The sequence below is a fragment of the Rhinolophus ferrumequinum genome, chromosome 2 (assembly GCF_004115265.2).
Source record: "Rhinolophus ferrumequinum isolate MPI-CBG mRhiFer1 chromosome 2, mRhiFer1_v1.p, whole genome shotgun sequence".
Lineage (NCBI taxonomy): Eukaryota > Metazoa > Chordata > Mammalia > Chiroptera > Rhinolophidae > Rhinolophus > Rhinolophus ferrumequinum.
The window spans coordinates 9,880,648-9,902,775 of NC_046285.1; the positions used below are offsets into that span (position 1 = coordinate 9,880,648).

Here is a 22,128-nt window from a genome sequence, read left to right on the forward strand (position 1 = left end):
CTTTGATTTTACTTGTTCCCCTTTTTAAGATTAAAGTAAAATTAACACAGTAAAAAATTCTTCCTCTGTAGTGTATAGTTCTGTGAGTTTTGACAAACTCATACAGCTGTGTAACCATCACCACAATCAAAATATAGAAGAACTCCTCCTTTCCCAAAGCTTCCCATTTCCCCTTCCTTGTCAACCCATCCCCCACCCTCAGCTCCTGTATGTGTGACTTTACAAGGAACTGTCAAGTTTTCCAAAGTGGCTATAACACATCACCCTCCCACCAGCAATGTACAAGAGTCCCAAGTGTTCCACATTCTTGCTGGCACTTTGGCAGTTTTTTAAAAAATTGTTACCGTTTAATGTGTACATTATTTCATTATAGTTTTCGTTTGCATTTGCCAAATGACTAATTTCATGGAGCATCATTTTGGTGAGGTTTTTTGGCTTCCATATATCTTTTTTAGTGAAGGGCCTGGTCATATCTTTTGTGCATTTTTTTGTTGGATTGTATTACTATTATTATTGAGTTTTGAGAATTCTATAAGCATGTTTGGCCCTTTATCAGATAAGCAATTCACAAACATTTTCTCTAAGGCTGTGGCTTGTCTTTTCATTCTCTTATCAGTGTCTTTTAAAGTATGCTTTCTATTTGTATGAATTCCAGTGTATGAATTTTTTTTCTTTTATGTATCATTTTTTGGATGTCAAATATAAGAAGTCTTTGCCTAATGTAAGGCCACCATTTTTGCTTATGTATTTTTCTAGAAGTTTTTTAGTTTTAGGTTTATATTTAAGGCTAGGATCCATTTGAGTAAAGGTTGTATAGGGCCAACGTTAGGGTTTGTTTGTTTTTTTTTTCCACATATGGATATCCAAAGCTGAACATGGATTTAACGTAAGACTCAGCAATACCATTTCTAGATATTTGCCTAAAAGAATGAAAAACATATGTCTACGCAAAACTCTGCATGCAAATGTTTGAAGTGGCTTTATTCATGCTCACCAAAACTGGAAACCACCTAAATAATCATCAACTAGTGAAAAGATAGATATGCTGTGGCCCATCCGTGTGGTACAATACTACTGAGTACTAAAAGGAACAGATTACTGGCACACACAGTAACGTGGATAACTTGGAAATACATCATATAAAGTGAAAGAAACTGGACTCAAAAAGCTGCATATTGTGGTTCTATGTATTTCACATTCTGAAAAAAGCAAAATGATAAGGACAGAAAACAAATCAGTGTTTGCCCAGGGTTGGGTATGGGGAAGGAAACTGACCACAGAAGGATACAAGGGAAATTTAGAAGGTGGTAGAAATGTCCTATATCTTGATTGTGGTGGCATTTACGTGCTTTTATGTGTTAGTCAAAATTCATAGACCCGTACACCTCAAAAGGGTGAATTTCACTATATGTAAGATTTTCCTAGAAGCACTCTCAAGCAGATACCACAATAAACCGGACTGCAAACAAAAAAGAGCAGGAGGAACAAATTCTGGAATGAGTGGGGTCTCCCAGATGGGAGAAAGAGCCTCAGCAAAGGGACCCCTTGGCATGGGGGAGGGAGAGCTTGGGAAAAGCAAAGGAGCATGAGGCCGAGAGTCAAGCACCCCAGGTTCGAGTCCACTGTGCAACTTTGAGCAGGTGAACGGTTCTGTTTCCCTCCCTGTATAAGGAGGGTGTTCCATGGGGCCACCTGGGAAAGGGCCAGGCATTTGAAATTAGACAGAAGAGGCTCCCAAGCCAGATTATTTTCTAACTCTGCGATCTCCCTTAAACCTTGATTTCCTTACCGGAAATATAAGATTAATTCTACCTTGCTCTCAGATTTGTGAGGATGCAGTGACATCCGCATAGGAAGGACTAGCGCGTGGTAAGTGCCTGGCCGAGGTTCGCTGGTAGAGGTTTGGCCCATGTACGGCCCATTCCCCCGTCCCTTCTCACCTCCTCAGAGACACTGCTGAGGAACTCCCTCTTCTCTCTGCCACATGATTGGTTTCCCCCGCTCTCCTGGATCCGTCCCATCAGCACAAAAACATGCTGTCATTCATTTTTTTCCCCCATTTGTGGGGATGGAAGAGAAAGAAAAGGTGAAAAATAAAATCCATATGCTGAATATAAAAAAAAAAAAAAAAAAAAGAAATCTCAGAAAAGTCCTCCTCCAGCTGTTGCTCTTGAACACACTGCACCATATAACATTTCCCAAGGCACCAGAGAGCTTCCAGCTGCTCAACCCAGAGGCCAGTTCTTCGTCCTCATCCTTTCTGGTCCACACGCGACACAGCAGCTTGCTCCCTCCTCCTGGAAACACTGTCTTCCCTGGGTTGAGACCACCAGACTCTCGGTTTTGCTGCCACATCACCAGCTGCTATCTTGATGTACTTTGTCAGTTCATCGTCATCTGAGCCATCTCAGTTCTGATGTGTCTTCTCTTCTCGCTTGTCCCTTGCTCCCTTGGCGCTCTACCCAGTGTCATGGCTTCTCCTAGAAGCACTCTGAAACAGGTATTCCCAGCCCAGACTTCTCCCTGAATCCAACACTTGTATGTCTTCTAATTACCTGTTACGTATCTTGACAGGGATATTGAATAGGCGTCTCAATGTGTCCCAAACTGAACTTATATTCTTCCCTTCCTCATACTTGCTTCCTTTAGCCTCTTCAGCTCAGTTGCTGGCAGTTCTGTTCTCCCTTGATATCATCCTTGATGCTTCTCTTTCTCTCACATTTCACGTTCACCGCATCAGAAACCCCTGTTGGCACTACCTTCAGAAGCTGGTTATTTCTCTGCATCTCCACTGTTCCACCCTGGTGTAAGCGGCCAGCAGGTCTCACTTGCATGACTGCAAGGGCTTCCTAACTGGGCTCCCTGCTTCCACGCCTCTGTCCTACAGTCTATTGTCAACCCAGCAGCCAGAGGGATCTTTCAAAAATGAATGGGTTTATATCACTGCCCTGCTCAAACCCGTCCACTGGACTCTAATCTCACGGAGTATAAGTCAAATCATTACAATGGCCAACAAGGCCACATATGATTGAACTCCTTGCCAGACCCCTGACTTCCTCTGCTACCCATTTCCTTACTTAGTGTGCTCCAGCCACCGGTCTCCTTACGGTATTTAAGAAATGGCAAGAATACTCCTATCTCAGGCCTTTGCACTTACTATTCCCTCTGCCTGGATATTCCCCTAGACACCCTTCTGGCTTGCTCTGTGACCTCCGCATCTTTATTTAAATGCCACTTTCTCAGGGAAGCTTTCTTTAACCGCCTTATCTAAAGTTGCAGCCTCCTGTCCAGTCACTTCCCCACTCCCGAACCCCTTTCCTTCTTTCATTGTTCTACACAGCCATTACCACCATTGACAAAGTCTATATTTTTACTTATTTGTTTATTATTTATTTCCCCCATCACACGAGGGCAGGTGTGTAGATTTGCCTCTGCTAAGGACCCCCTGCTGTGTTCCTCGCACAGAGGGGTGCCTGGAACAGTGTACATCAGTATTTCTCAACTTTTGTTTTTCATTGTTGCTCCTCACCCCAGAACTCTCTGTGGACATTTTTCCTAACTACTCTCCCCGCACCAGGAAATTTTAATACCACAAGTATACTATATATTGGTTTCTGTATTGTATTTATATCTGTGCTTTCTATACGTATACACTTTTAAAGAGTAAGGGTTTGGGTTTTTTTTCTCCTCCAAGAACCAATTTTTTATCCCCTTGGGGGAATTCTTGCTGTTGTTGAGAATACATGACATACCTGTTGGACACACGTATGTCGGGTGGATATGTGTTGCTTCGAGTATGATGCAGGAATGGAGTCTGAGGTGGTTAGCAGGTCTGAGGTTTCTTGGGGGAAGACACTGGCTCAGACTGAAAGGGCTTAGCACCATATTGGCAAGGAAGGAAGAAGAAGAGCAGACAGACCAGTTAGCAACACACGGCCAGAGGGAAGTGGGGGGTGGTGGGAGGTGGTGGTGGCAGGTGTTGAATGCGAAGGCAATTTCTGGTTAAGAACCAGAATTTGTCCACGGACTCAGGCAGTCCTGTTGACCTTGATTTAAGCTGTTTCTGGGGGCTGTAGTAACAGAAGCTGGATTGAAAAGAGTTTTTGGAGAGAAATCTGGGGCAATGGAGATAAAATAAAGTAGTCATCAGAGGGGTGATAGAATCCAGTATGATATTTGGGTTTTTTAAAGAAGTTAAAAGACCTTGTTGGCAACTGGAATGGAATTCCAAATCTCTTTATTAAAGAAAAACTTTAATCCAACATACTGGGTGATTGTCAACATGTTACACGGAAACTGACTGGTGTTTAGCAACAGGTTTATAACGTTTGGATTTGGTAGAAGAATTCATCTAAAACTTGAACGTGCCAAACTCTTTTGTTAGCAGGGCCAGAGGACGGGAAGGAAGATAGACTTGCTTCTCACCATGTTTCTGTTAGTTTGTCCAAAGGTCCAACTGTTATGAAGGAACTTTTTTTTAAATAAACAACATTATGACAGTGAAATGGAAATTAAGACAAAATTTCACCCACAATCCTACCGACATAAATAGCAAGATTTTGCTTTATTTTTGTCCCTGTCAACTCTTGCCCATCTTAATATTTATTTCCTATATTCTGTAATCATAATACAGTTTTGAGGTCACGTTCTGTTCTTTTTACTTGGGATATAAGCATGTTCCATGCCGTACATGTTGTCTTCTAAACTATCATTGAAATAACTACATGGATTTTTCCATTAAACTGGTGTGCTGCTGTCCGTTGAGTTGCCTTCCATTGTTTCATGATGATGGCTGATGCTTTCATGAACCACTTCAAGCACATACCTTTTTCTTTCTTATTATGAAGGTGAATGACGAAGAGAATCACCTTTGTGGATGAATTCCCAGGAAAGGAATTACTTGGGTCAGAGTACTTTCTAAAAGAATGCCGTATGTATATGTATAGATACAAGGTAACCTAATGAACGTGAGTTAGGGTTTAGTAACCTCCATATTAAACTCCAATGTTTCAACCCTGGTTCAAAGCTCAATTCCTCCTCCCTAAAGTCTGGAAAGCAGGGATTTCTGACAAGATATCTAGTCAGAAACAGAACTGGAAGAAACTGGTGATTGGCTTTACTTTCCTACTAGCAGAATAGAAGACACCAGAGTCATAGAAGGGAGGGGAAAAAAGGAAACCTGCATTGCGTAACTTGCTCAGCGCGCAGAGAATGGCTGTCATGCTCTCATTGCTATAGTCTGCTATCATAGGAAACCGAGCAGAGTAAGTCATAAGTTAATGACTTGGAGTGAAAACGCAGTCCCCAGGACGCTCTCTGCAGGAAATTTATCCTTCCGCCATCATTTGTTGGGGGGCTCTATTCTTTGCACTGTGTCCCCTGCCTCTGCACCCCCACTCTCCTGGTTACATGGTGACTGCTTGAGCCTCTGATCTGTGGTCCCCCCGTTCTACAAAGCCTTTACCAATCTTTTTATCTTCTATCCCTTTTCAGATATGCCAAACCTTCCCCACTCATTTTTAAATTTATTTTTATTTTTTGTCAGTTTCAGGTGCACAAGACAATGTAATAGTTAGATATTTATCATTTCTATCCCTCACACAGTGACAACCCCCCTTCCCCCCATCCACTACCCCTCTGACATCGCACACAGCCATTACATATCCGCTGTCTCTATTCCTAATGCTGTACTCCGCTTCTTGTAACTATATGTGTGTGTGTGTGTGTGTATATATGTATGTATATATATGTGTATGTGTATATATATGTGTATGTATATATATATCTATACATACACATATATATATACTATATATAAATAAAATTATAGTTGACATTCATTACTGTTCAGCTTCAGCTTCAGGTGTACAGTGCCGTGATCAGGCATCTACATCACCCCTGAGGTGGTCTCCCTAATGAGACAAGTGTCCATCGGATACCCTACAAAATCTTTACAACATTGTTGATTACATTTTTCCCAAATTGACTTTTCCTTTCCCCATGGCCATCTTGTGGTTACTGACTGTGCTTTCTAATCCCCTCAGCTTCCCCCTTATCCCCACCCCCCACGCTTAAGCACCTTTCACACCCCCGCCTCCATTTGCCTTAGTCTTACATGTGTACCTGGCTTGCAAAAGGATCAGAAATATGTAGTGAACTGAACTCTTCCATTTCACAGAAAACGGGCTATCAGGGGAATTCTCTCAGCTTTTCAGTCTCCCATTGCCACCCACCTACACCTTCTCTTTGGTCCATGCCCATTTTAGTGAAAAAAATGTTCTCTCTTGTCCAAGGCTTGGACTTCTCCATGTGCTCTACACCCACCCTTCCCACCTTGTGGGGTCCTTTCTAGATCCATTACCTACCTAGCTGCTTCACCTCCCCGAGGGCGAGCAGAGAATAGGCGCAAGAGCGGCCCATGGAAACACACACACACGCACACCACGCACACACACCAAAGACACACACACACACCACACACACACACACCCCACACACACACACACCACACACATGCACACCCCACACCACACACACACCCACACCCCACACACACACACACACACACACACACCACACACACACCACACACACACCACACACCACACACACACCAACACACACCACCACACCACACACACACACCACACACACAACCACACACACACCACACACCACACCACCACACACACACCACACACCACACACACACCACACACCCACACACACACACACCACACACACACACACCACCAAACCCACACACACACACCCACACACACACCCCACACCACACACACACACCACACCACCACACACACACCACACCACACCACACCAACCACACTACACACACACACACACCACACACACCACACACACACACACACACCCCACCCACCACACACCCACCCACACACCCACACACCCACACACACACACCCCACACACCACCCCACACACACACCACACACACACACAATACACACACACATACCACACATACACCCCACACCACACACACACATACACACACACCACACACACCACCCACACACCACACCACACACACCACACCACACACACACATACACACACACCACACACACCACACCACACACTCACACACACACTCCCTTAACCTGGCCTTAGGTTTCCTCTAGCTGCTCCCCGACCTCAGTCTTTCCTGGGTCCTCCCCTCCCATTCCTCCTCAGCTCCTACACGCACCCCCGACCCTTCCCCACCAGTCCATCAAGACTGCTTTAGAAAATGTCCCTTGTGGCCTTCAAGTAAAATTCAAGGATGTTTGCATTGTCTATCGCTTGACATCTCCGTGGGTGTTTGGGATGATTGGCTATTACTTCCCTGTGGAAGGGTTCTCCTCCTTGTGTTTCCCCCAGCTGATCTTCCGCTCCCTGGTCCCTCCTCCTCTCCGCATACATAGCGGTGTTTCCTAGAACTCATCTTGTCCACTTTCCCATTCGATTCCCCTCCCTGGCAACCTCAGCTTCCGTTACAAAAGCTCCAACTACCACCTCTAATGTGCTGATGCGTCTTTTCTAGCTCTACCCCAGGTCCCGCTCACGACCTCTAGCTCTGCCTAACTAATGGGCATCTCTTGTTGCTGGCCCATAAGTGGAACCTCATTAAACGTAACCAAAAATAATTTCATCTTCCCTCTAACCTTCCTCCTTTTTTCATTTCTTATCTTGATGAACTATACAGCTATCTTGTCCAGCAGAAATCTGGGATTTATCCTGTCACCAAGTTCTGTTCATTTTTGCGTCTGACTATTTGGGAAAGATTTCCCCTCCTTTTCATCCCTCTGACAATGCTTTGGTTTGGGACCCAAACCAAATATGGAGGAATCTCCTAACTGGTCTCCCCACCTCTCTCTGGATCTTCTTTCAATCCATCTGCTGTCCTGTCACATACTGCTTCACGTCCTTAAAGGGCTTTGCCTACAGGATAAAATCTACTGCTTCAGTCCAGCGAGCGAAGTCTCCCACGTTCTGGCCACTGCCTTCCTCTCCAGCCTTATTTCTCCTCCTCTTTTCTCTCACAGTCTCTGTACTCTGGCCACAGTGGACTCTTCATACCTTTGCTCACACTGTTCCTTTGCTCAGAGTGGCTTCTTCAATGCCCTCTAGTGAACTTATCCTTAAGAACTCTTCGATTTCCTGGTGCCTGGCCCTGAGAGGAAACTCTTCGATTCTTGAGCGTTTCTGAAGACAACACAATAATTGTGACAGTAATGAGTGCTATTCAACCACCTCCACTTCGGTTTTTTCCCCATCTTGGCTCATGGTAAGATTGTACGTCTTGGCTCCTCTGAAGTGAGGCATGGCTGGGTAATAGGCCTTGGCCAATAAAATATGAGTGGATGTGGCATATGTCAGTTCTGGGTCTCTAGAGAGAATTTAGTTACCAGTGTGAAAGTTTCCACAACCCTTTTTCTCTGTTACAACAACTGGCAATCTGCCAGATGGTAGCTTCATCCTGGACTAGACCTATAGCTGATCTCTGAAGAAAATGTACCATGAGCAAAAAATAATTCTTTGTTGATTTAAATCTGTGACATTTGGACTGTTTATTAAAATATAACCTACCCCATTCTGACCGATATGCCTGTATAGTTTTTTACAAGCAGTTGGTTATTTAGGAACACTTCTGCTAGAAACAAACTCATAGATACACAGAACAAACAGATGGTTTCCAGATGGGAGGGGCATTAAGGTGCTGAGTGAAAAGGGGGAAGAGATTCAGAAGTACAAATTGGTAGTTTCAAAATAGTCACAAAGATGTAATGTACAGCATAGAGAATATAGTCAATAATTTTGTAATAACTACATATGGTGTCAAGTGGGTAGTAGACTTATCAGGCGGATGACTTTGTAAGTTATATACTCATAAATGTCTAACCACTATGCTGTACATCCAAAACTAATATGATATTGAATGTCTTCTGTCACTGAAAATAAATAAATAAAATTATAAATAAATACATTTAAAGGTTATTCTCTAATTGAGTAATAAATTAGGAACATTTTTGGAAACTATTAAGTGACATATATGTAGGGACAAAATAATTTAGTGCCCTGGAAGAAATGAAAAAGAAAAGAAAATCACTTTTGTTAGATTCTGAGTTGTTTGTGAACAAGTAAGTACCCGATCTCATTCCCTTCATAGTCTCAGAGTCTAGAAAAATGCTTAGGCATGTAATAGCACCCTGGTAATCTTTTCGTTATTGGTTGGGGGGCATATATACTTTTTAACTTATGAAGAATTTGTGTCTTGCATGCAAGTCATGGATGGTTTCCAATAGATCATTGGAGGGATAATAAGCATAAATTTAAAAAACTATTTGTTTTTACTAATTGCTAAGTATGTTCCTTTATTGCTTGCCATTAATCCATGTTTTATTTGATACCTCTAAATATATGGCTTTCATTTCGTTGCCTTAAAAATTTAGTTTTATTTCTATCTGCTGGGGTTCTTCTGTTACAATTTTACCCTGAAACTTTGTTCTCCTTTTATATATTACTGATTTCACTGTAACAGTCATAGATCTTTTATCTTACAATTCTTACAATAGGAATTAGTAAGGCCAATCGAAACCTATAATTAACCAAGAGTATTAGGCAGTGGGATCATGCACCACCAAGCAAGAATATTGGAGGAACTTGTGGGAAGGGAGACAAATAGCCAGGCATTAACTGAAAAGTAACATTGAGCTTGGAAAAAGCATAACTTTTGAAGTTAGGAAAATTTGGAATTAATCCGGTTTTGTGACTTACTACGCTGTAGGTCTCTGTATGCCTTGGTTCCCTTATCTGTAAATGTGGATTGTAATAGAAATAATCATAGAGCTTTTGAGAGTTACAAGTGAGATCATCTATGTGAACCTCTTTGTAAATTTTAATTGCCTAATATTTTTTTTACTATGATGAGAATGGCAGGAGAGTTGTATATCCGTTGAGAAGAGTGGGAGGTATGAGAGCACAGTGCAGGGAGAATGTCTGCATTTTTCAAGTCTCGGGACCCATCATGGAGGGTGTGGTGGTAGTTATTTGGCCTACAGGTGGTCAGAGTACATATCTGTACAGTGGACCAAAATACCCCCATGGAGTCCTTAGATTACATGGAATTCAGGAGAACTTCCTGTCTTGTAGCTCAGATATTTTTTTTCCTGAGTAGGTGGGTGATTGTTGTAAATAATCCAGGAACTTTGGATTTGTAGTTAATTGCTTATTTGATATCTGTCACACAACCTCCCTCAGGATCTGATTTATTGTTCCCATTCTTGTTTCTTTCCCCTTGTGCAGTTCCTTGGACATTCTCTGGTTTGTCTCAAATGACGTTTGGGCTTACAGCACACCTCTAAGAGGACCCCTGTTTGGGCTGATGACACATCTCTACCGTGTTTCCCCGAAAATAAGACCTCCCCCGAAAATAAGCTGCAGTTAAGATCGTCAGCCAGACAGATGCATTTAGTACATTATGACGATGTTCCAGAAGAAGGTGACATGACTACATTTGAATAAATGTAGATTGTGTACATGAAAAAAAGAAGACATCCCCTGACAATATGTCCTAATGCGTCTTTTGGAGCAAAAATTAATATAAGATCTGGTCTTACTTTCGGGGAAATATGGTATAAGACCTGATCTTATTTTGGGGAAACACAGTAAGAGAACCCTGTTAGTCTCCTTGGAAGGAGCAGAGCTTTCCACAGGCAACGGCAGATGGAGGGCAAAATGTCAGCTGTACTTCTGATAAAACAGCTGGAGAACATGGTTACATCATCCACCAGGTTCTGCTGAATAGGCAGCCTCGGCCTCGGGAGAGCAGGGCTGGACCGCTGAGGGCTTCCCGCCCAGGGCAGAGCTGGCTCCTTCATCCTGACCAGGTGGAGAACAGGCTCCTGTCTTTGGTGGGCAGCTATGGAAAGAGGGAAGCCTTGGGGGCTGGAAGCCAAGTATGTTCAATTTCTTACTGCAAACTCATCAGTTAGAGCACTCATTCCCTGTGGGGCCAGGTGGGTGTGGATAAAAAACGCGAGACCCTTCATAGAACAGCAAAAAGGAATGAAGCCAAGGATCCCAGCTTGAGTCTGACCAGAAAACTTCCTAAACTGTGTGGAAATAGTGCTAAATCCGGCTTCTCCTCCCACCTTCCCCCACCCCCTCTGTGGCGCCCCCCCATCCCTAACATTAAGGGCTTCTGACTTTTGACCCACCTGATTTAACCTGTCCTGGACACCGTCCACCTCAGTAGTTCTCAACTTTGGCTGCACCTTAGAATCACCCGGGGAGCTTCCAAAACCTTCCCAGTGCTCAGGCCCTGCCTGCAGAGAGCCTGATTCCCTTGGTCTAGGATGGAGCCTTGACATCTGTAGTTGAAAGACTCCCCGGGTTAATTCTAAAGCACAGCCAGGGTTACGGACCACTGGTCTAATGGTTCGGGTCTCATCAACCCCTTTTCACCTTCATCTGGCCAGATGTAAAATGCAGGTGATACCATCTGTGAAGCTCTCAGAATGATGTCAGCCTCTGAGAACGATGTTGGCAATGGAGCAGCAACTGCTTCCTAGATTAAAGCCGTAATGGTAGCTTCAGAGGTCCTGTTTTCCTTCTCAGCTGGTCCTTCTTCACATAAAAGCCATGTAAAAAAAGAAGTTGTATTTGGCCCCTTGGTGCTTGGCTGTTCATTTTCTTGAAAGGGAATAAGAGGGAAGATTTCTTTCTTCGTACAGAAAATGCTCTTGATCTGACTTTCCCCTCAGCCCATCGGCAGCCATCATTAATGAAAATCCAGTAAAAGAAATTCCCTGACATAAGCTCAACGCATTCATCTCCTTTAATATCACCATAATACTCACACCCAGGTCCTGAGCCAGGCTTCTAATGGCTGTGTGGCCAGGGAGAATGAAATCCATGACCCCAGCACTTAAAAGGAGGAGCCTTGATGGTGTCATAGAACCATTTAAATACAATTTCCTCACTACCCTCGCCTGAATTTCTCTCAGCTGAAGTGTTTCTACCTGACTCAAGCCGATTCGGAGGCAAGCCCCATCAATGAGTCTTAATCACCCACGGTGCGTAGGGACGACAGCTGCTTTGGCACATATGTGTCTTTGATAACAGAACCCGTTTAACTGCTCCTAATCCACAGGGTATGATTATGTCGGGGTAATAACTCCGAGAATGGCTTTGCCACAGTTCTAACATGCTGGGAGTGAGCGAAATATGAATCCTGGCATAAATTAGTCTGCCAGGTAACAGTTTGCTAGTAGTCAGATTCTATCATACCTATAATTAAAACTGCATCATACCACAACCATGTTTAGCGGCGTGACTAGGTGAACGGCAAATTTGTCATTGTTTAATGTGATGAGTTTTGTTGGCTAAAAATGTGCCTTTAACTTTATGAAATCCCTGATAGAGCTGAGAGATAAAAATGAGCTTTTGTTTTTCTTTTTTTTTTTTTAAAATCAGATTTTAATTTATGCTCTAATTCTCCACTGGCTCTTAATACAATTTTTTGGAAAATTTTGACAGTGAATCAAATGCTATATTATATACCTGCTTTTCTTTTTGACCCTGTCCTCTGTGTTGAAACTGTTCAGGTCACCCCAGGAAAGAGCCTGCCATTTTGGTAATTGCTGTGGTGAAATAATTGTTGTAGTCAAAGTAACTAACTTTGAGAGATTGGTACCATGAAGATTTCATTGACAGTGATCTTCAGTCAGCTAACCACATACGCAATCAAATATCTCTGTCTTTAACATAGTCAACATCATGGTAATAACATAATTAAGAAACCAAAAGATTAGCTGTAACCATGTGACCTGCTCAAATAGGCGTGGCTTTACTATTTTCACTGAAATTGTGAACACAAGAAACAATGAATGACATCAAGTCTTAAGGCCAAATAGTATCACATAGATATATGAAAACTAGCTCTTGTGAAGTACCATATCATTTTTAAATAGATGGTGAAACTGAAGGCTGCCCTTACATTTTTTGTCATCTCTTTATATCCCCTTTTGCATATCGTAAGGAGACAGAACGTGGCAGAGGAATGAGCAGGACCTATAATATGCCTCTGAATTTCAATTCCAGGTCTGCTCCTACCAGCTCTATGACTTTGGGAAGTTTTTGTGATCTCTCTGAGTTTCCAATTTCTATATTTGTTCAAGAGAAGTAGTATCCTAACACCTCTGTGGAAGGGTTGGAGATAATATATGCAAAATGCCTGGCACTTATAAGGCACATTAGCTGGGCAGCTGAAATAAATATTTTTTTCTTCCGGGTTGTCTGAACATCCCTGGGGAAGATGAGTTACCCTCTGACGTTAGGAGAGAAAAGAGAGCAGCAAATTATGAGAACAATTTTGGAGTCATTCTCCAAAAAGTTAAAGCTCACAAACCAGGGGTTAGTTCCAGAAGTTCCACTTAGCTGCCATGCAGCTTCAGAAGCAGTCCTGTCAGCCTCTATTTCCTCTCTCAGGTAAGCCCAGGTCAACTACTTTACTGGCTGTTAGGGTGGAGGGTAATTTAACCATCCACCACTCTGCCTTCAGATAGGTGAATTCAAACCATTTACATGTAGAGTGATTATTGATACATAAGGACGTGCTGCTGCCAGGTTAGTTATTTGCCTTCTGGATGTTTTGAAGTGGAGGATAATTTAAAAGGAAGGAAGGTGTGTGTGTGTGTGTGTCCTGCATGTGTGCACATGCACATACATGTGCAAAATTATAATTCTCAAGGCTTGATTCTGTGGAATATTTTTTTCTGGTAAGGATATTAGAGGTATTTGTTAGGAAGGAGGGGAGAAATAAAGGTTCTTTCCTGGACTACAAAAGGAGAATCAGAAGTTCCTTCCTCAAAAGCATTTTCCCGATATTTCTCACCAATTTGAGGATAATTTCATTTAAGTTCTGCCTTTGGGGAAATAATACCTTTGAAGTGTCAACATACTGGTCATTCCTAAATTCTTGCCATTATCTGTTTAAAGAAATCAGATTTTGGCAAGGGGAATATTTTTTTTTAGTGAGGATGGACGAGGATTTTCTTGGGAAAATGGAGAAAGAAAAAATTGGAAGAAGTAGGAGGTCAGGCTGTCCCTGTCTTTTGACCTTCCTTTTTTGCTTTCTCAGTAATACCTTCTAAATTGAGTGTTTATGGCTGCTCCTGCTCTTGGAGCCCATTAACCCATCTCCCTAGATTTCCAAAGCATCTCATTCATTTTCTCGCTCTTTAACCTGTAATTTTCTACACAAAAGCTTGTGACAGACAGGAAGAAAAGAAGCATTCACTTTGATGATGAAATTTCACTAAGGCCCTTGTCTTGGCATAGAATTAACCCCTGGTCCTTCGCAGAATGTAAAAAGAATTTTACGAGACTCTACGAGAGTAAGACAATGTATTGAAAGTCAAAAGAGAGAGAGAGAGATTCCTGTTTGGAACTGGCAGAAGTTTTGCAGGGCAGTCTGATGGAGACAGCTGTGGAGCCAGAGAGGCAAGAGAGAGATACTGGCAAATGGAGTGGTGCCAGGGCAGAGTCCCGTGGGGGACAGCTACACCGATAAGAAGGCGTGCTGGGGTTTTATATTTTTCCATGCAGGGTGCAAGATGCTTGTCAGCTTGCAGGGGGGCTGCCATTACAATCGTCTTCTCCTGAGAATTGTCCATTCCCATCTATGATGGATGTCATCATAGTTTGCAGAGCGCTGCTGCTGAGATTGGGAACCATCTGTTCCCATCTATGATGGGTGATTGTTAGTCTGTAGGGGGTTGCCATTGCGATTGGGAACTACTTTGTTTCCACCTACGATAACGTAAGGTGCTTGTCAGCCTGCGGAGCTGTGCTGGCCAGGCGAGTCAGAGCCGCGTGGTTAATGTTTAGCTCATTCCTGTTAGCCTACAAGCTCGCTTTTGTTAACTCTTTGCCTGTCCCATCCTGCCAGCTTACAAAGCCCACTCCTGTTAACTGCTTGCTTGTCTCATCAGCCCTGACAAATGGTAGCTCTTTCAGAATAATTTCAGAATCCTGAACTTTGAGGACCAAAGAGTAACGGCACACAAAACTCACCACTTCTGATGATGGGCTGAAATTTGTCCGCAGTAGGCTTTATGAGACTGAGACTAGACAGGTCATGCAGTTTTAAAGCAGGAAAGAGTTTTCCTAGAACAGCCATAGAGATCATAGAGAGTTTGAACTGGAAGAGATGCTGGAAATCACCTAGTTTTACTTCCCATTTTACAGATACAGAACCAAAAACCAATGAAGTGATGTGATCTGCTCAAGGTCTAATCCCCAGTGAGTGGCAGATATCTGCCTCAATCCTCAGCTGCTTAATGTCAAAAGTGTCAGTTTACCAAACGTTTACTAAGTACTTCTTGGGGGTGTGCACTGTGCTAGGTCCGGTTGGAGAGAGAGCTCAGGATCTCCTTGCCAGACAAAATACGTATTCTCAAATACTTGTAATACCAGGTGATTTGAAATAATAGAGCAAAACATCAAGGTCTGGGAATGACAAAGGAAGAAAAAGTTATTTGGCTGAGAGAAATTGAGAAATTTTCCTTCACACTGGTGCTTCTTAAACATTACTCTCCTCTCTCCCACTAATCAGTTTTTTACAATGGGAAGAAAAACAGAATCTCTATTTGTTGGACTGTTTTAATGAATGAGTGAGAGTAGACAGTAGTCCTCCTGCACACACACAGCTAAATGGCAGGACTGCGCATGCGTGCTAGGTGAAATGGTCAAGTGGCTTCCTTCCCCCACCCCTCCCACCAGTAGTCTGCCCAGGTGAACTCCCAGGTTTCCCTCCCTCTCCCACCATGCCTGCTTCCACACCGGCCACACACTAGAAAAGGAGAAGAGACAGGCACTTTTAACAGAAGAGGGTTGGTCAGAGACCTTTCCAGCTCTGCTATGGTTGGCAGATGACAGGAGAGGTGCAGGTGTGCAGGACAGTGACCAGTAGATCACCTGGGGCAGGTGGGGTTAGCAGGAGACAGGAGTCTCGCTTGCAGGGCATGTGGAGACAGAGCGTCAGAGGTCACAGAGATCCCGAATCCTAACTCATCTACCCCAAAATCTGTTTGAGAAGCCACCTGCTTGCTCATAGAAGTAATTTCAACATCCCGTCTACAATCTGGATCACATGCTTTATTTGGTAAAGAGACTCTGCTTTTCTAAAATATGAAATAAGCTAAACCTCTGTTAAGCTTTTTACAAATTTTCAATCATAAGGTACAAATTGAAATGCTTTTTAAAGTAAGGCTCAAATTGCAAGCTGTGACACATGATTGGTTCATTTTTATTTTTCACATTAAAAAAAAAAAAGATTCCATGAGTTTTCACTGGCTCATTGAATGTGTTGGCAATGAATAGATCAGCATACCTAGGAATGATTGATACCATTGATTCTTGGATATTGTATTTTCATGATGCTCTGCAGTGTTTCAAACCACCAAAACAGAAACCTACCCACACACACTGAGAGCAAAACTAGCAGTTTTTGTCTTGATAGCACACTTAGAGTTTAAAACATCATCATTAAAATTTTACAGGTGGCACATCAGGAAAAATTAAGCCCACCAGTTGTGTTGCCTTGCAAAGAAAACAGTTCTTCAGTATAATGAATGAAATTGTGTGCTACATATGAACGCCAGTGACCTCTAGAAAATGAACCACTGACCCATAAATGGATGAGAACCACCGGAGTAAATGAGGCAGAAATTTTCCAGCATAACTGTGCATGCTGGCAGGGAAGATTCTTGTTATAATTAAAAGAGATAGAGTATCAACAGGGACGTTCAATAGGAACAAAAATGACAACCTAGCCTAACTCTTTTTCTGGTCCATTCTTCATCCTCATGTTACACCACATATCTGGGTTTTAAAAGTGACACATACATTGCACATAAAAATAACACACATAAGATTGTAGACAACCAAGCAAAATTCATTTAGAATATGGATACCATCAATGCCCAATTTATTCAGAGTAAATCTCCATCTAGATTTTCACTGTCCAGTATGGTAGGTATTATCCACATTGAATGGCTAGTGGACACTTGAAATGTGGTTAGTCTGAACTGAGATTTGCTATAAGTACAAAATACACACCAGACTTCAAAGACTTAGCACCCCTCCCCCCCCCAAAAAAAAGTTAAAATATCTCAATACTTTTTATATATTATATCTTGTGTTAAAGAAAATGTCTCGAAAAATTATTTCACTTGTTCCTATTACTTTTTTTTTTTCTAATATGACTACTAGAACATTTAAAATTACACACGTGCCTTTGTGTGGCTAGCATTATAATTTCTGTTTGCCAATGCTGATGGAAACCAAAAGTTTGGTCAGTGAGGTAGCATTTAGCAATCCAGCAGAATTGGAATGTAAATACATCTTAACAGAAGGTAACATGACAACGTGAATGAAACTGACCACGAAATGACTGATACTTTGATGAGTTACCTTTTGCATTCCTTTTATACTGGAAAGCTTCTGCAAATCCAAGCATTTGCTTAATAACTTTCTAAGGGAAAATGCGAAAGAGGGAAGTTCTGGGAAATGAGTTGTACTCTAAGTATAAATTGGACTCTGGAAGAAACAGAAAAGAATCATCCACTCAGAGCTTTTGGAGGCTTGAATTTCACTTGAAGGAAGCCACCGGTTGAGAAGATAGGGTTAGGTCGCCCTATGGTATCTCCACTTCACTGTAGAAAAAGCAAAGGCTCCAGCAAAGTCACTGGATGCTCCCTGCTTTTGTCAAATTCATTGTGCGAAGCTTTCTCATGCTTTAGCTGCCAGTGACTTATGGTTAAATCCTTCACTTATCTGTTTTCCCTTTTTATTTTTTAATACAGTTGCAAATCATGTGACATTCTGCTTTGTTCTCGCCTACTCCACACCCCTGCCCCAGTGAAAGCTAAACAACTCTACCAGCCCCATTACTCTAGTAAATTAAAACCATTCAACAAAAAGAGTTGGTATCCACTTCATCAAATCTAGTGGATGATAATATCTTGAAAAGCTGAAGACTAATTCTTGGTGAATTTCTGGCACCTTATGAAAATTCGTAACACTTATGAACTTATGTGAGTTGAAAGTTTGGTGTCCAATAACTACTAAAAAGATACAAGGAATGTTGCAGAAATATAATAGGCCAGCATTGAAATTTAATTAGACACTGCATGTTAATAATAAATTCAATTAATTTAGTCTTCTACCTATGCTAGAGAAAAAAATATCCAGGCAAAATAATAATTCATTTTAAATGCCTCAATTGGTAAGCTCCTTTCCTGAAGAGTGATTTATGCACTAATTTACTGGCTGTGTCTTCATAGATTGTTCCACACCAGCCCTTTTGAAATAATAATAATTTCTGAATGTGTGCTGAGAGAGATATAACAATGACTTCTTATTAATTTTCATTTAATGAGTTGCCTATTCACATGGTAACTTTTAAAAAATTCTCTTCTTAAGATAAACAGGTTATAAATACTGCGGATGATACTTCCATTTCATAAAAATCGCAACAGGAAAACTGTCTCACGTTCTCTACCTGATTTGAAAATCAATGAGTTGCAAATTTCTGTACTAAATAGGCAACTATTTCTTTCCCAGTTAGTGCAGCTGATTGTTTTCAATTGCTATAGCTAAGTGATTCCAAATTGGTTTGAAACAAGAGAATACTTATCATCAGGAAAAGTCCTAGCAAGGGTAAAAGGGAAGCAGACCCGAAACAGAGCAAGGTGAGCACGGTGGAAAATCAGCTGGGGTTGGTTATGGAGACCACAACAGTGACCCTTTAAAAAAAACACAAGGAAACCCACGGCTTGCTGCTTTCCTGTTTCTCTAAGTCCCTCCTTTTTTAAAAGACCCCCGAATTTCTTATGTAATATTAATATTTAAGAAGAATTTTAATTACTTATCTTTTGAAGAAATTTAACTCCCTAGCAACTCATTAACTATATGCTGTCATAATAATGTCATAATAATAATAGCAAGGATGAAATAATTAATAATATAAACACAAAATCATAAAAACTAGGAAGAAGAGATGGCTCAGAAGAGCCATAGGTGTTTCAAATGGTTCACAGCTATTTAAAAAATCCTGCATTAGACAGGACAAGACTCTTAAAAATAATTCCATGCAACAAGTGTGCCTCAAGTATTAAGGAATTGCAATGCATTTGTTACTTACATGAGAACCGAAAGGGCCTCGCTCCTAATCCACAACTGCCTCACGCCCTCTTCCGTGGAAAAGCCCGTACTGCATCTCACCCATGAACTTATCCAGCTCTTGGCCTGAGGCGTTGACGAGCAGAGCCCCAGTTTTGCAGAAGAAAGTGGCTTTGATCCACAAGGGTGTCCCCAGGGCTGTCACCACTCCGAGGGCGCACACGAAGCTTAACAACCCAGCCATGCAAAAAATGACTTTCTTCTGTTGGCTTGGCATGATGAGAAATGGCTTTTGTGAGGGTGACGTTCAAAAGCAAGACCTTTGTGAGTGTCGAGAAGCGACTGCCCCTTGACTGCATTTATTATAGAAGCTGAATGGCCAGATCCCAGCTGAAAAGGCAAGTTCACTATCGACGGAGGTTCTGGCCAGGTTAAATGTCAGTAGAACGCCAGGGTGAAGGCTTCTTCTGCTTCTATTTCTCTCTAATTTGAATCTTTGGACTAAGAATCTGTAAAATAAAACTCTTTCAAACTGCCTTCGAGTGTCTCCTCTTGTGTTACTTGGTAACAAAGTTCTAAGATAACAGATGGAGTCCTCTGTGTAACTTGATAGATGCCTCCCCTTTCCTCAGCCTTTTGTCTGATTGGATGAGTTGAACTTTCAGAAACAGACTTGGCTCCTATGGTAAATTTTCAGCAACTTGAGAAGTTCATCTATTGATGTGTTTTATTTTTGTGGGTTGTTTTTTTGTGTGTTTGGGGGCGGGTAGAAGAGGAATTTTGGCAGTTAGAAAAAACATGTCTGTTTATTGATATTAATTGATTCTGAAAAATGTTAATTGTACCGGGACAAAAGATGGGACTGAAGTGGGTCCTGCATGGATGTGAAGTGCCTTAGACCAGGGGTGTCAAAACTGCGGCCCGCAATCCATTGTTAATTGGCCCGCAGCAAATTCCAAGAATATATTTAGTTTACTTAAATAAACCAGGTGAGGCAACATGTACTTCACCTCGAGTGAGTGGCCCGGCTGTTTGTGTGTTTTACCGCATATGGCCCTTGGTAAAAAACGTTGAAAAAAGTTTGGACACCCCTGTTTTAGACCAACCACCGGGACTTGTCTTCCTCACTTCTTTTCTCCTAGATCTGTGATTTAGAACCAATGTATCAATAGAGCATATGATTCAAATTTTTCCTGGCAAACAAAAACTATGGAGATGCAGGTATAATATCTAGATTTCTAAATGTTTCCCTTTAAAACATTTGGCTGCTTCTGGACAATTACAAGGGAATGTTGTTCTGGGTCTGAGAGGTACCATGATCTGGAAGATCTGGCATTGTCATGGGAAAAGGAACTGTGGTCAGATAGAAAGATCCAAGAATTTGCCATAGAAAAGCAGGGTCCCAGCCGAGATGATGGGTTAGGAGAACAACAGACAAGTCATGAGCAAGATAAGTAACAAAGGGAGTTTGGTTAAATTGTCAAGATCTGAAAACCAAAGTTCGGAATTCAGTGATACCATTTCCATTCTGCATTTCCAATGAGATTCCTCCTCCTGCAAACAGATATAGGGCTGGTGTGTGTGTGTGTGTGTGTGTGTGTGTGTGTGTGTGTTTACTGAATATCTATTGTATGCCTGTTGTACTAGGCTCTGATCTACAAAGAGTTCTTAACTTTTAGAACAAAAGTTCTCAACTTTTAGTAAGAACTGAGTATGTCTGGCACCTTGCTAAGTATTTTACCTGAATTCTTATTTAATGTCACAATACCATATAAAGTAATGATGAAAATGATGATGGTATGATGGTGAATATGATGATGATATCCCCATTTTAAAGGTAAAGAAACTGAGGCTCAGAGAGATCAAGCAATTTGCCCAAGAATGTAGTGAGGCTGACTTCAAATCCAGGTCTTTTCTAATTATGAGGTTTATGTGTGTTCTAGGCAGCCCTTGACCTGAAGAGACGACAAGCTCTTCAGTTTGGGCGGGGTTGAACTGGGGGTAACAAGGACAGAGTAACCCACTGTTAGTGATACATCTTGGTGCTTGAAACACCCAAGAGAACATCTGCAAATAGAATTTTTCCAGTTGGTCAAAAGCACATGTTTGTGCTAGCTTCTATTCTCTTGATCTTACCTTTCAGTATGGCAGCTTAAAGAAATGAATAAAGAAGATTTATTTTACATCATTGTCAGCATAGATGAGGTCTCTAGGTTGTGTGTACTTTGAGGGGAATATAGACTTGGAATTTTGGCACAGCTGTTCTCTCTTAGTAGTTGCCAGGGGCTGTCTTGTTAAAGAGACAACTACACCTAGCACTGACTCAAGAATTGCCAGGATCTCACTGGGGGCAGAGGCGGGCAATATAAGCCAGGGCCTCGAAAGAATGGGGCATACACAAGATTCAAAAGAGGCACTCTAAATTAGGTTTACGATATCAGTAAGTCTTTTTAGTTCAGATTACTGACACACCCAATAAACAACTAATTACAGGTTATTTGGCCTCCCAATGAATTCTCGGCTGGATTCAGAGTAATTGCCATCATTGTCCACTAGCAAAACAAGGGGGCACAAGTGCCACAAAAAGTGGTTTCCTGGGGGTATGTGTGCCACACCCATTCCAGGAAACGTAGTTTACGATGTCTAAGGAGAGTTCTGCTAACTAAATCAATATATTCCGTAATTGGAAGAGACAGAACACTTTCCAAGCCTGGGAGCAGAAATTACCTACAACATAATCAATATTATTAATACCTCTACAGAAAAGGATGTGGTAAGAGAAGGGTAGGTGACATAAAACAGTGGTTAATGAACAACACCCTAGCCAAATATATCTAGAACTATCCAAGAAGAGCCCTGCTATGGATGCAGAGAGCAATTAGATGGCACCAGTTCTTAGTTGCACCAGTCTATAACGAA

At 41.8% G+C, this 22,128-nt stretch overlaps 1 protein-coding gene across 1 annotated transcript in view; it reads right to left on the reverse strand.

The window, feature by feature from the left end:
* Positions 1-19,744, reverse strand: part of CLRN1 (clarin 1) — a 37,707-nt gene extending 17,963 nt beyond the window's left edge. The window contains 2 exon segments of the mRNA XM_033135703.1: positions 19,232-19,268; positions 19,271-19,744. Of these exon segments, the coding sequence (XP_032991594.1) occupies positions 19,232-19,268; positions 19,271-19,486 (253 nt within the window). The 5' untranslated portion in view covers positions 19,487-19,744.
* Positions 19,745-22,128: the final 2,384 nt, after the last annotated feature.